This window comes from Narcine bancroftii, chromosome 5 (genome assembly GCF_036971445.1).
Source record: "Narcine bancroftii isolate sNarBan1 chromosome 5, sNarBan1.hap1, whole genome shotgun sequence".
Taxonomy (NCBI): Eukaryota; Metazoa; Chordata; class Chondrichthyes; order Torpediniformes; family Narcinidae; genus Narcine; species Narcine bancroftii.
The window spans coordinates 204,147,659-204,161,808 of record NC_091473.1 but is presented as its reverse complement, the minus strand read 5'-3'; the positions used below and the strand labels follow the sequence as shown (position 1 = coordinate 204,161,808).

Genomic DNA, 14,150 nt, shown 5'->3' with positions numbered 1-14,150 from the left:
TAGGTCGACATGCTGGCAATCAGAACGCTCTGCGGCCCCAGTGACCGAGCAGTCCACGGGATTCAGCAGGGAGGTAGTAGCTGGTGAGTGGTGGAAGGGAAGGGGAAGAGGGTGGAGGGGAAGAGAGTGGAAGGGAGGGGGTGGAGGGGAGGGAGGGGGTGGAGGGGAGGAGGGTGGAGGGGGAGGGAGGGTGGAGGGGGAGGGAGGGTGGAGGGGGAGGGAGGGTGGAGGGGAGGAGGGTGGAGGGGGAGGGAGGGTGAGGGGAGGGAGGGGGAGGGAGGAGGGTGGAGGGGGAGGAGGGTGGAGGGGAGGGAGGGTGGAGGGGGAGGGAGGGTGGAGGGGGAGGGAAGGGGAGGAGGAGGGAGGGGGGAGGAGGAGGGAGGGGGAGGGGAGGGGGAATAAGATGACAGGAAAGGGAGGGGGTGGGAGAGGGAGGAGGGTCCATTCTGAATCTAACCTCTGTCCATCTCTTCCCACCCCTCGCTGTCGACCCCTCTCCCCCTCGCTGTCGACCCTCTTCCCCCCTCGCTGTCGACCCCTCTTCCCCCCTCGCTGTCGACCCCTCTTCCCCCCTCCGCTGTCGACCCCTCTTCCCCCCTCGCTGTCGACCCCTCTCTTCCCCCCTCGCTGTCGACCCCTCTCCCCCCTCGCTGTCGACCCCTCTTCCCCCCTCGCTGTCGACCCCTCTTCCCCCCTCGCTGTCGACCCCTTCTTCCCCCTCGCTGTCGACCCCTCTTCCCCCCTCGCTGTCGACCCCTCTTCCCCCCTCGCTGTCGACCCCTCTTCCCCCCTCGCTGTCGACCCCTCTTCCCCCCTCGCTGTCGACCCCTCTTCCCCCTCGCTGTCGACCCCTCTTCCCCCTCGCTGTCGACCCCTCTTCCCCCCTCGCTGTCGACCCCTCTTCCCCCCTCGCTGTCGACCCCTCTTCCCCCTCGCTGTCGACCCCTCTTCCCCCTCGCTGTCGACCCTCTTCCCCCCTCGCTGTCGACCCCTCTTCCCCCCTCGCTGTCGACCCCTCTTCCCCCTCGCTGTCGACCCCTCTTCCCCCCTCGCTGTCGACCCCTCTTCCCCCCTCGCTGTCGACCCCTCTTCCCCCCTCGCTGTCGACCCCTCTTCCCCCCTCGCTGTCGACCCCTCTTCCCCCCTCGCTGTCGACCCCTCTTCCCCCCTCGCTGTCGACCCCTCTTCCCCCCTCGCTGTCGACCCCTCTTCTCCCCTCGCTGTCGACCCCTCTTCTCCCCTCGCTGTCGACCCCTCTTCCCCCCTCGCTGTCGACCCCTCTTCCCCCCGCTGTCGACCCCTCTTCCCCCCCGCTGTCGACCCCTCTTCCCCCCTCGCTGTCGACCCCTCTTCCCCCTCGCTGTCGACCCCTCTTCCCCCCTCGCTGTCGACCCCTCTTCCCCCCTCGCTGTCGACCCCTCTTCCCCCTCGCTGTCGACCCCTCTTCCCCCCTCGCTGTCGACCCCCTTCCCCCTCGCTGTCGACCCCTCTTCCCCCCTCGCTGTCGACCCCTCTTCCCCTCGCTGTCGACCCCTCTTCCCCTCGCTGTCGACCCCTCTTCCCCCCTCGCTGTCGACCCCTCTTCCCCCTCGCTGTCGACCCCTCTTCCCCCTCGCTGTCGACCCCTCTTCCCCCTCGCTGTCGACCCCTCTTCCCCCCTCGCTGTCGACCCCTCTTCCCCCCTCGCTGTCGACCCCTCTTCCCCCCTCGCTGTCGACCCCTCTTCCCCCCTCGCTGTCGACCCCTCTTCCCCCCTCGCTGTCGACCCCTCTTCCCCCCTCGCTGTCGACCCCTCTTCCCCCCTCGCTGTCGACCCCTCTTCCCCCTCGCTGTCGACCCCTCTTCCCCCCTCGCTGTCGACCCCTCTTCCCCCCTCGCTGTCGACCCCTCTTCCCCCCTCGCTGTCGACCCCTCTTCCCCCCTCGCTGTCGACCCCTCTTCCCCCCTCGCTGTCGACCCCTCTTCCCCCCTCGCTGTCGACCCTCTTCCCCCCTCGCTGTCGACCCCTCTTCCCCCTCGCTGTCGACCCCTTCCCCCCTCGCTGTCGACCCCTCTTCCCCCCTCGCTGTCGACCCCTCTCCCCCTCGCTGTCGACCCCTCTTCCCCCCTCGCTGTCGACCCCTCTTCCCCCCTCGCTGTCGACCCCTCTTCCCCCCTCGCTGTTGACCCCTCTTCCCCCCTCGCTGTTGACCCCTCTTCCCCCCTCGCTGTCGACCCCCTCTTCCCCCCTCGCTGTCGACCCCTCTTCCCCCCTCGCTGTCGACCCCTCTTCCCCCCTCGCTGTCGACCCCTCTTCCCCCCTCGCTGTCGACCCCTCTTCCCCCCTCGCTGTCGACCCCTCTCCCCCCCTCGCTGTCGACCCCTCTCCCCCCCTCGCTGTCGACCCCTCTCCCCCCCTCGCTGTCGATCCCTCTCCCCCCCTCGCTGTCGACCCCTCTTCCCCCCTCGCTGTCGACCCCTCTTCCCCCTCGCTGTCGACCCTCTTCCCCCCTCGCTGTCGACCCCTCTTCCCCCCTCGCTGTCGACCCTCTTCCCCCCCTCGCTGTCGACCCCTCTTCCCCCCTCGCTGTCGACCCCTCTTCCCCCCTCGCTGTCGACCCCTCTTCCCCCCTCGCTGTCGACCCCTCTTCCCCCCTCGCTGTCGACCCTCTTCCCCCCCTCGCTGTCGACCCCTCTTCCCCCCTCGCTGTCGACCCCTCTTCCCCCCTCGCTGTCGACCCCTCTTCCCCCCTCGCTGTCGACCCCTCTTCCCCCCTCGCTGTCGACCCCTCTTCCCCCCTCGCTGTCGACCCCTCTTCCCCCTCGCTGTCGACCCCTCTTCCCCCTCGCTGTCGACCCCTCTTCCCCCTCGCTGTCGACCCCTCTTCCCCCCTCGCTGTCGACCCTCTTCCCCCTCGCTGTCGACCCCTCTTCCCCCCTCGCTGTCGACCCCTCTTCCCCCCTCGCTGTCGACCCCTCTTCCCCCCTCGCTGTCGACCCCTCTCCCCCCCCCTCGCTGTCGACCCCTCTCCCCCCCTCGCTGTCGACCCCTCTCCCCCCCTCGCTGTCGACCCCCTCTCCCCCCCTCGCTGTCGACCCCTCTCCCCCCCCTCGCTGTCGACCCCTCTGCCCCCCTCGCTGTCGACCCCTCTGCCCCCCCCCCTCCCTCCCCCCACACAGTCCGAGTGCCAACCCAGCTGTGTCAGGCGATCGCTGGCTCCGGCTGTGTGTGGCAGACGGCCGAGAGAGTTGCCAAGCCCAGACGAGGATGGTCCAGGCATACGGCCTCGAGTACAGGGCGTGGGGCCACGTGTGCGAATCGTGGCCATGCGCACTGATGGGAGGGCTGAAGGGGAGGAGAGGCACGAAGGGACACCAGGAGTTGCCTTGCTGTCCGACGCCACCAATCTGCTGTACCAGCTCATGTACTGACCCCGGTAGAAAGCTTTTGGACCGTCTGGGTGCAGGTTGCGGACCCTACCCAGGGCTTCCCTTATGCCCTCCCCGCATAATCAGCACCCCTACACAAATTGCCACCCCATCCCATGGTTCCCCTTCGTTGTCCCTCATGGTTGGGGTCTCCCCACTTCTACCACCCCCAAGTTCTGCTTGTACCCTGACGATGGGGTGCATCCATGCTGAACGATCTCGGCAGGTTACTCAGCCTCTGCATGTTTGGCTCCTTGGGAGGCTAGGGATGTTGGTGGGACTGGAGCACTGGGGGCCTGACCAATCCCAGCCACCCATCCATTGGGGCTATGATGCTGCTGGGAGAGATGGCCTTATTTGAGCGGGGGCAGGAGGAGGTCATTTCTACCCCCACCCCACCCCATGCCGGTTTCCTATTCAGCATCATCCAGGCTGATCTTGTACCTCCCTACCTTTCATGAAACCCTGCATTCTCTCTGATACCAAGTATTGGAGACCTGGGGGAGATTAATTCCTCCCATTTTTGACCTGAACTCCCGATCTTTTTATTCTGTGGGTGAGAATTCTCCACTGGAGGTTGGGGGTAGGGGGCAGGCATTGTCCCCCTTCCCATGCCATCACTCTAAGAGCTAACGTTTCGATGAAGTTGTCTTCACTCTCCTGAACTTGAGAGCTTTAGCCCGTTCTGATTCATCCCTCTCTGTGGGAGTGTCTTCTCCCTCCCTGTCCCAGGAACGGATCTTTGCTGCACTCCTTCTGACACGAGTCTCCCTTGCTCCAATGAGAAGAGCAGCCCTGTTTCTTTGCACTCCAGGTGCTTTTTCACCAGGGCTTCTCTTCAATGGGAGCATGGCTTCCTTTGCTTTGAAATTCTCTAATGTAATAAAGACCCTCTTTCCAAACAGCTTGTCTTTCTATGTTACCCATTCTCTCCCTGGGCCTCCTGGTGTGGAGGTGAAGTGGGCTAGGGTCATGAAGGTACTTAGGGGGGGCCAGTGGACTGCTCACTATTTTACTTACCGAAGCCTTGGCCAGAGGAAGTGGTGGAGACAGGCACAAGTATAACATGGGGAAATATTGGAGGGACACGGGATATTCTCTGGAGGGAGATTTGGTCGGCATGGATGAATTATGCTGAAGGGGTAGATGGGATTGTCAAGAGAGCTTTCAAATTGGATGGAATGGTGAAGGGAGCTTTCAAGTTAGTTAGGGGTGTAAAATGAGCTTTTGGGTAGATGTCATCGAGTGAGCTTTTGGGTAGATGTGGTCATCGAGCGAGCTTTTGGGTAGATGGGGTAATTGAGAGAGCTTTGGGGTAGATGGGGTCGTTGAGAGCTTTTGGGTAGATGGGGTCGTCGTAAGAGCGTTTGGGTAGATGGGGTCGTCGTAAGAGTGTTTGGGTAGATGGGGGTTGAGTGAGCTTTCAAGGCTATTCCCTGGCGAGGGAGGTTGTGACTTGGAGGGGGGGGGTGAGACAGAGGCTGACGTTCATTATACATAGGAGGGTTGAGGTGGGAATTATTCATGGGAGGGGCAATGGTGGACTAAGGTAAAAACACAGATGCTGCAGGAACTAAAGTCTCGCAGAGCCCATAAGGGGTAAAGATACCTGACCGACGTTTTGCACCTGACGCCTTCAAGATACGAGTAAAAATCAGGCAGGCGTCTGAATAAGAAGGTGGGGGGGGGGAAGAGGAGGGTCGGGGGGTGGGCTATCAGGCAAAAGGTGATAATTGGATAGAAAGACAGGAAATGTGAGAGCTGATCGGGAAGGCTCTGTGAATGCAGGGCTGGGGGAAGGGAGAGTGAGAGGAAAGGAAAAATAGGGATGGAGAGGTGGGCAAACGGTAAAGGAAAAACACGGATGATGGAGGGATTGAGGATTTGCTGCCTGAAAGGAGGCCAGACATCCTCATCGTCTAATTGCCCACTGCAGAGAACTGAATGCAGCTCAGACTCGCCAAGAATATAACACAAGCATCTACTGAAGTAAAACCACAATGCTGGCAAAACTTGAGGAGCATCCTTTATACAGCAAAGATAAAGATACATAACCAATGTTTCGGGCTTGAGCCCTTCATCGAGCTCTGAGCGAAATGTAGAGAATGATGAGGAGGAGCACAGGCCAACAGGCAGGAGGTAATAGTTTGCCTTGGAGCTGGAGAGCATGAAACTTCGCTGGCATGCGGTGGGGCTGGTGCCCAGAGGCTCGGCTCGGCTCAGCTTGGCTCTGTGAATGGAGAACTGGAGGAAAGAAGACAGAGGGAGAACGGGGAGTGGGTGAACAGAAACTGGAGGTTGATGTTAATGCCATCTGGTTGGAAAGTGCCCTGACAGATTAGGTGCTGCTCCTCCAATTTCGAGGTCGCCTTGGTTTGACAGTATATGATGCTGTCGTGGCAGCGCACATCTCTGGTGGCGATCCGGCCCCGCTTGCATCGCCGCGCTGGTGGGGCAGTCGTGGGAAGATGGCGCTGTCAGGCGACCTCAGTGCCTCGTGGTTTAAGCCAAAGCATGCGACTCGGGCCAACGTGATGATGTCACTGCCAGTGCAGGGCGTCCTTAAAGGCACGCGCGAAGTTTGACAACTGAAGCCCTCAGCGTTCTGTGGAAGAGGTTAGTCCAGAGTTAGTCGCTGACGCTGTCAACAAAAGCAGGATTTCCTCTTGTCTTTTTTTTTTAAATTTTTTATCTTTCACACCATAAACCACATTGATCAAGATACATACATTTTCCTTTTCAAATATATACAGTGTCGTTTTCTCCCCCCCTCCCTCTTCCCATCCCACCCTCCCTACCTCCCCTCCCATTCATTTAAAGTATAGAATCTAAGATACATTAAGCCAGTCAAACAATGTTGTCACTCAATAAAAATAAACAAGAAATTCCACTGAGTCAATTCTTTTCATTTCCTTCTCCTTCTGTCATTTTAGGTGGTAGATGTCCCCAGTAGGTTTTCTCTATTGTGTTTCATGTATGGCTCCCATATTTGTTCAAATATTGCAATATATTTCTTAAATTATATGTTATTTTTTCTAATGGAATACATTTATTCATTTCTATATACCATTGTTGTATTCTCAAGTTATCTTCTAATTTCCAGGCTGACATAATACATTTTTTTGCTACGGCTAGGGCTATCCTAACAAATCATTTTTGTGCACCATCCAAATCAAGTCCAAATTCTTTGTTTTTTATGTTACTTAGGAGGAAGATCTCTGGGTTTTTTGGTATATTGCTTTTTGTGATTTTATTTAATTTCTGGTTTAGATCTTCCCAAAATCTTTTCACTTTCTCACACGTCCAGATTGCATGAATTGTTGTTCCATTTCTTTTTTACAACGAAAACATCTGTCAGATACTGTTGGGTTCCATTTATTTAACTTTTGAGGTGTAATGTATAGCCTGTGTATCCAGTTATATTGTATCATACGTAGCCTCGTGTTTATTGTATTTCTCATAGTTCCAGAGCATAACTTCTCCCATGTTTCCTTCTTTATCTTTATGTTTAGATCTTGTTCCCATTTTTGTTTAGTTTTACCATTTGTTTCCTTATTCTCCTTTTCTTGCAGTTTAATATACATATTTGTTATAAATCTTTGATTATCATTGTATCTGTAATCACATATTCAAAATTACTTCCCTCTGGTAACCTCAGACTGCTTCCCAATTTATCCTTCAAGTAGGATTTCAGTTGGTAGTATGCCAACACTGTATCTTGAGTTATATTATATTTATTCTTCATTTGTTTAAAGGATAGTAATTTATTTCCTGAAAAACAATTTTCTATTCTTTTGATCCCTTTTTTCTCCCATTCTCTAAAAGAAAGGTTATCTATTGTAAAAGGGATTAACTGATTTTGCGACAGTAATAGTTTTGGTAATTTGTTTTATTCCTTTCTACATGAATCTTCTTCCAAATATTGAGCAGATGATGTAATACTGGAGAATTCCTACGTTGTACCAATTTTTCATCCCATTTATATATGTTCAGGTATCTTCTCCCCTATTTTATCTAGTTCTAATCTAGTTCAATCTGGCTTTTCCCTTGTTTGATAAAAATCTGATAGGTATCTTAATTGTGCAGCTCTATAATAATTTTTAAAGTTTGGCAGTTGTAAGCCTCCTTGTTTATACCATTCTGTTAATTTATCCAGTGCTATCCTCGGTTTCCCCCCTTTCCATAAAAATTTCCTTATTATTTTCTTTAACTCCTTGAAGAATTTCTCCGTCAAGTGTATTGGCAATGCCTGAATTAGGTATTGTATCCTTGGGAAAATGTTCATTTTAATACAGTTTATCCTTCCTATTAGTGTTAGTGGTAAGTCTTTCCAATGCTCTAAGTCGTCCTGTAATTTTTTCATTAGTGGATAATAATTGAGTTTATATAGATGGCCGAGGTTTTTATTTATTTGTATATCTAGGTATACCTAGATGCTTGCATTTGCCATCTAAATGGTGATTCTTTCTTAAATTTTGAGAAATCCGCATTATTCATTGGCATTGTTTAACTTTTATTTGCATTAATCTTGTATCCCGACACTTCTCCATATTCCTTCAATTTCTTATGTAATTCTTTTATTGATATTTCTGGTTCTGTTAAGTATACTATAACGTCATCTGCAAATAAACTGATTTTATATTCCTTGTCTTTTATTTTTATCCCTTTTATATTATTTTCTGTTCTTATCAATTCTGCTAGTGGTTCTATAGCTAACGCGAACAATAAGGGCGATAGTGGGCATCCCTGCCTTGTTGATCTGCTTAAGTTAAATTGTTTTGATATATATCCATTTACTGTCACTTTCGCCAATGGCCCCTTATATAATGCTTTAATCCAATTAATATATTTCTCTGGTAAACTGAATTTTTGTAGTACTTTGAATAAATAATTCCATTCTACTCTGTCAAAGGCCTTCTCTGCGTCTAAAGCAACTGCTACTGTTGGCGCTTTACTCCCTTCTACTGCATGAATTAAGTTAATAAATTTACAAATATTGTCTGTTCATCTTTTTTAAATAAATCCAGTTTGGTCTAGATTTACCATTTTAGGTACATACTCTGCTAATCTGTTTGCTAATAGTTTAGCTATTATCTTATAATCTGTGTTAAGTAATGATATTGGTCTATATGACGCTGGTGCGAGTGGATCGTTCCCTTGCTTTAGTATTACTGTAATTATTGCTGTTTTACATGAGTCTGGTAAGCTTTGTGTTTTATCAATCTGGTTGATTACTTCCAGGAGGGGAGGAATTAATAAATCTTTAAATGTTTTATAGAATTCTATTGGGAATCCATCCTCTCCTGGTCTTTTATTATTTGGTAGTTTTTTTAATTATCTCTTGTATTTCTACTATTTCAAATGGTTCTGTTAATTTATTTTGTTCCTCTATTTGTAATTTTGGTAGTTCAATTTTAGTTAAAAATTCGTCTATTTTGTCTTCTTTCCCTTTGTTTTCAGTTTGGTATAATTGTTCGTAGAATTCTCTGAAGTTTTCATTAATCTCCGTTGGATTATATGTGATTTGTTTGTCTTTTTTCCTTGATGCCAATACCATTCTCTTAGTTTGTTCTGTCTTAAGCTGCCATGCTAGAATTTTGTGCGTTTTTTCTCCTAGTTCATAATATTTCTGTTTTGTCTTCATTATGTTCTTCTCCACCTTATATGTTTGTAGTGTTTCATATTTTATTTTTTTATCTGTCAATTCTCTTCTTTTAGTTGTGTCTTCCTTCATTGCTAATTCTTTTTCTATATTTACTATTTCCCTTTCCAACTGCTCTGTTTCCAGATTGTAGTCCTTCTTCATCTTGGTTACATAACTTATTATTTGCCCTCTGATGAACGCTTTCATTGCGTCCCATAGTATAAACTTATCTTTCACTGATTCCATATTTATTTCAAAGTACATTTTAATTTGTCTTTCAATGAATTCTCTAAAATCCTGCCTTTTAAGTAGCATGGAGTTTAATCTCCATCTATACATTCTTGGAGGGATGTCCTCTAACTCTATTGTCAATATCAGGGGTGAGTGGTCCGATAATATTCTAGCTTTATATTCTGTTTTTCTTACTCTGTCTTGCATACGAGCTGATAACAGGAATAGGTCTATTCTTGAGTATGTTTTATGTCCTTTGGTTGTTGTTTCCTCCATATATATCCAAAAGTTGCATCGATTTAATTATAAATTTGGTTACTTTGTTCTTTCTGTTAATTTTTTTCACAGTTTTATCCATGTTTGAATCCAAATTAAGGTTGAAATCCCCTCCTATTAGTATGTTCCCTTGCATGTCTGCTATCTTCAAAAAAATATCTTGCATAAATTTTTGATCTTCTTCGTTAGGTGAATACATTGAGTAAATTCCAAAACTCCGAATATATCTGACATTTTATCATTACATATCTCCCTGCTGGATCTATTATTTCCTCTTCTATTTTAATTGGTACATTTTTACTGATTAATATAGCTACTCCTCTAGCTTTTGAATTATATGACGCTGCTGTTACATGTCCTACCCAATCTCTCTTTAATTTCTTGTGCTCCATTTCAGTTAAATGTGTTTCTTGCACGAATGCTATATCAATTTTTTCTTTTTTCAGTAAATTTAGCAGTTTCTTCCTTTTGATTTGGTTATGTTTTCCGTTAATATTTAAAGTCATATAGTTCAACGTAGCCATTTCATACTTTGTTTATCTTCCCTTTCCATTTCCTCATCATCACCTTTCCTTCTTATCCATTTCTGCTTCCTTGTTTTGAACACTTTATAAGACATTTGTAAAACATCAAACATTTCCCTTATTCTTCTATCTAAAATTTCTTTAACCCCATTATCCCTTCCCCTTCCTGAGTTGCCCTTTGCCGGGCAACCACATCTCCCCTCTCCATTTGGATTTGGGAATTCACTCGCAAGCGTCAACTGATTTTGCAATGACCGTAACTCCTCCCCACCCAGCCCCTCCCAGAAAAGATTTCAATTTTCATATATAACAAAGTTCACTCTTTTAATTCCCTCCTTACTTCCTCTGTTCCCTTTCATTCCCTTATTAATTCTTATCTATACTCTATATATTTTCCTCTAAATACGGATACACTCATGTACACACATATATACATATACACCTATTTTTATATATATTTATATATATATACCCATGTACACACATACATATATTTCGTGGTCATTTCTACTCTCATGCTTCATCTCTCTGCCTGTTTTGTAGTTGTTCTGCAAATTTTCGTGCTTCCTCCGGTTCCGAGAATAGTCTGTTTTGCTGCCCTGGAATAACTATTTTAAGTACCGCTGGGTACTTTAACATAAATTTATATCCTTTTTTCCATAGGATCGTTTTTGCTGTATTAAACTCCTTTCTCTTCTTCAGGAATTCAAAACTTATGTCTGGATAGAAAACATTTTTTTGACCTTTGTATTCCAGTGGCTTTTTGTCTTCTCTTATTTTATTCATTGCTTTCTCCAATATATTTTCTCTTGTTGTATATCTTAAGAATTTTTCTAAAATGGATCTTGGCTTTTGCTGTGGCTGTGGTTTCGGGGCTAATGTTCTATGTGCCCTTTCTATTTCCATTTCTTCCTGTAATTCTGGTCTTCCTAGGACCCTGGGGATCCAGTCTTTTATAAATTCTCTCATATTCTTGCCTTCTTCATCTTCCTTTAGGCCCACTATCTTTATATTATTTCTTCTATTATAATTTTGTATTAATATCTATCTTCTGAGCTAACAGCTCTTGTGTCTCTTTAACTTTTTTATTAGATTCTTCTAATTTCTCTTTTAATCCTCTACTTCCATTTCTATTTCTACGATTGTTTCTCGTTCTTCCACATTGTCCACTCTTTTTCCTATATCTGACATGGACCATCTCTATTCTATTCATTTTTTCTTCTGCACTTTTAATTCTTCTTTTTATTTCACTAAATTCTTGTAATTGCCATTGTTTTACTGATTCCATATATTCTTTAAAAAAATATATCCATTGTCTTGCCTTTCCCTTCTTCTTCCATTTCTCTATGTTCTTCTTCTTCTTCCTCTGGGTTGGTCATCTGTTGTTTCCTTGTTTTCTTTTTACTCTCTTCTTTCTTGTTCTCGTTGTTTTCTATGTTCTTTTCCTGTTGTTGTGTTGCAGCTGTCATCCTCAGCTGTGGAGATCGATTCCTCAGCTGTTCCCCCCTCCCGTCAGTGTGTTTTTTTTCATGTGCGATTGCGCACTTTTACTTGGCTCCGCGAGCCATTTTTGTAGTCCCGAGCTCGGGACTTCGACTGACCTTCGGGAGCGGGCTTCTCTCTCCGCGGCGGGCCTGTTCGGACAGGTAAGGCCTTCACCTTCTTCTTCCGACGTTCTTTCTTCTCTTCTTCCCATTGCTTTTGACTTTTCTCTCTTTGCTGCCATTTTCTTCCCACCTTTACTTTTACTTTGTTTTAATTTTTATTCTTGTACCTTTGTGTTTTGTGTATTTTTTAAAATCTTTTCCGGAGAGGGTTGGAGTTCCCTAACCGGCCACTACTCCATCACGTGACTCCTCTTCCTCTTGTCCTCATCTCTTGCCCCACCAGCCTCCGGATCCAACGCATGTAATTTCTGTCACCTTGTCCCCTTTGGCACCTTCCCCTGCAGCGGGAGGAAGTGCCACACCTGCACCCACCTCCTCCCTCACCACCATTCGGGGTCCCAAGCAGACCTTCCACGAGAAGCAGCGCTTCACCCGTGAATCAGTGGGAGTCGTCGGCTGCATCTAGTGCTCCCTTTGTGGACTTCTCAGGGGCCGACTGGGAGACCACTGAGCACCTTTGCTCTGCCTGCACCAGTGACAGGAAGGTCCCAGCGGCCAACCATTTCAGTTCTGCACCCCAGTCCTGCACTGACCTGTCTGTCCATGGCCTCGTGTACTGTCAAACTAAGACCACCCATAAATTGGCGGAGCAGCATCTGAATTATATTCCATCTGGGCACTCTCCAACTGGATCGCATTAATATCGACATCTCTGTCTTCTGCTCGCCTACTCCCCATTCGCTCTCTCTTTCCCATCCCTCCGTTTTCTGTTCTCCAACTCTCCATCCACTTCCCCTGTTGGATGATGCCCCCTCCTTCCCTTCTTCCTGCCTTTGGAACCGTGCTCCTCCTCCCTACCATTTTATTCAGGTGCCTACGTACATTTTGCACATAACTTCGGGCCTGACCTTTGCTCATAAACTGCTGAGTTGCTCCAGCGTTGTGTTTTTACCTCAGACTGTGACCCAGTCCCCCACTTCTCCAATGTCTCGTGAAATAATCGGTCTGTTTGAACTGATTTCTCACGCACCTCTACTTTCTCCCGTTGTATTTTGCTGTATGCATTGACCTGCTGGATAACTAGTGAAGGACACCTTCGATATGACAGAAATACTTTGGGGAGCTCGGAAGAGTTGTCAGCCACAGGGGCTGGGAACTGGTACTGATCCCGTTGTCCACAGAAGCCCCCCGTCCCTCTCAGTCCACCCACTGGACAAAAATTGATCCATTCTTCGCAAACATGCGCCCGAGGAGCCTTCTCCCCATTTTGAGCCATGACGGGACGTCCATGTCGTTTTCCTTTGAGCCAACCAGGACAGCGCTGGCCCCTCCACACTCCCCCAGCCGTTGTCGGAAGATTTGAGTATGGACAAGGGGCAGTAAGTTCATGGCCATGTTCTCCAGCCATTCTCAACGGGAAACCCTGGAAGCTGCACCATATTGCAAGGGGGTCCATAGACTGAAATCATAAAATATTTTTTACTTTTTAAATGTGGTAGAAACCATCTAAACTTGGCTGCCTCACAGAGAAGGGATCCCAAACTTAATGAGCTTCCTAAGAGGGCCATGGTCAATCCTTCTTTACCAAGATGGCGGCGGCGGCAGAGCCTTTACCAAGATGGTGACGGCCGCGGTTCCTGGTGGGAGGAAGGACTGAGGCAGGAGCCGCTCGCGCCTTCGCCTCGGAGCCGGAGAGCACGCGGTGGGGCCGGTACCCGAACCAATCACATGAAGCGCCCGATCCGGCGACCTCCGCGCGGGGTGTGATGACGTGTCCGCGGGTGTCGAGAGGGGCGGCGGAAGGGAGCAGGTGAGGGGGGGGGTCGGGGGTGAGGAGAGCTGGGGGGGTCGGGGGGTGTGAGGAGAGCTGGGGGGCATCGGGGGTGTGAGGAGAGCTGGGGGGCATGGGGGGGGGTGAGTAGAGCTGGGGGGCATGGGGGGGTGAGTAGAGCTGGGGGGGTGGGGTGTGAGGGGGATGGGGTGTGAGGGGGGTCGGGTGGTGGGGGGAGTGGGAGTCAGCGTGTGAAGAGGTCAGAGTATGGTTGTGAGGGGAGTTGAGGTGTGGGGGGTTCGGGGGGGGGGGGTGGTGGGGGAATTTGGGGGTTGAGTAGGGTTCAGGGGGGCCGGGAGGGGTCGGGGTGTGGGGAAGAGTCAGGGTGTGATGGAGGTTCAGAGTGAGGAGGAATCAGGGCGTGGGTTTTCCGGGGTGCGAGAGGGTCAGGGTGTGAGGGGGTCGGGTGTGAGAGTGTCAGGGTAAGAGGGATCAGGGTGTAGGGGGTTGTGGTGTGGGGGTTCAAGGAAAGGGAGATGGGGTGTGAGAGGGAGTAAGTGGGGTCAGGGTGAGAGGGTGTGAGGGAGGGGTCATGGTGAGGGTGGGGATGGGGTGAAGTGGGATTGGGGAGGAAGGAAAAATGGTATAGCTGATGGGACAGGGTGAGGGAGGGGATAGGTTGTGATAGG

General features: G+C 49.5%; 3 protein-coding genes across 10 annotated transcripts in view; 2 read left to right on the top strand and 1 right to left on the bottom strand.

Annotated features, from left to right (window-relative positions):
- LOC138764615 (protein BANP-like) overlaps nt 1-4,310 on the top strand; it is a 35,399-nt gene extending 31,089 nt beyond the window's left edge. For 6 of the 8 annotated variants that reach the window (XM_069940747.1, XM_069940746.1, XM_069940744.1 and 3 more), the window contains one exon: nt 73-83. Coding sequence is in view for 2 of the 8 variants with exons in the window: in XM_069940742.1 (XP_069796843.1) it covers nt 10-83; nt 3,160-3,769 (684 nt within the window). In the remaining 6 variants the exon portion in view is untranslated. Of the gene's footprint in view, nt 1-6; nt 84-3,159 lie in introns of those variants that run through there. The other 2 variants (XM_069940750.1, XM_069940742.1) reach the window with 2 other exon arrangements.
- Nucleotides 4,311-5,421: 1,111 nt separating this feature from the next.
- LOC138764614 (uncharacterized) lies at nt 5,422-13,466 on the bottom strand. The gene is made up of 2 exons (XM_069940741.1): nt 12,721-13,466; nt 5,422-6,013 (listed from the first exon to the last, which is right to left on the bottom strand). The coding sequence occupies exons 1-2, from the start codon at nt 13,144-13,146 to the stop codon at nt 5,747-5,749; spliced, it is 693 nt and encodes a 230-aa protein (XP_069796842.1). The 5' UTR covers nt 13,147-13,466; the 3' UTR covers nt 5,422-5,746.
- LOC138764613 (E3 ubiquitin-protein ligase RNF212B-like) overlaps nt 13,371-14,150 on the top strand; it is a 188,790-nt gene continuing 188,010 nt past the window's right edge. Inside the window, exon 1 of the mRNA XM_069940740.1 lies at nt 13,371-13,500. Coding sequence (XP_069796841.1) covers nt 13,457-13,500 — 44 coding nt within the window. The 5' untranslated portion in view covers nt 13,371-13,456. The remainder of the gene's footprint in view (nt 13,501-14,150) is intronic.

Coding starts and splice junctions, on each gene's coding strand:
- LOC138764614 (XM_069940741.1), bottom strand. CDS start 13,146: ATGGACCCCCTTGCAATATGGTGCAGCTTCCAGGGTTTCCCGTTGAGA. Junction 6,014..12,720: donor TACAACGGGAGAAAGTAGAG/GTGCGTGAGAAA, acceptor CCTCTTCCACAG/AACGCTGAGGGCTTCAGTTG.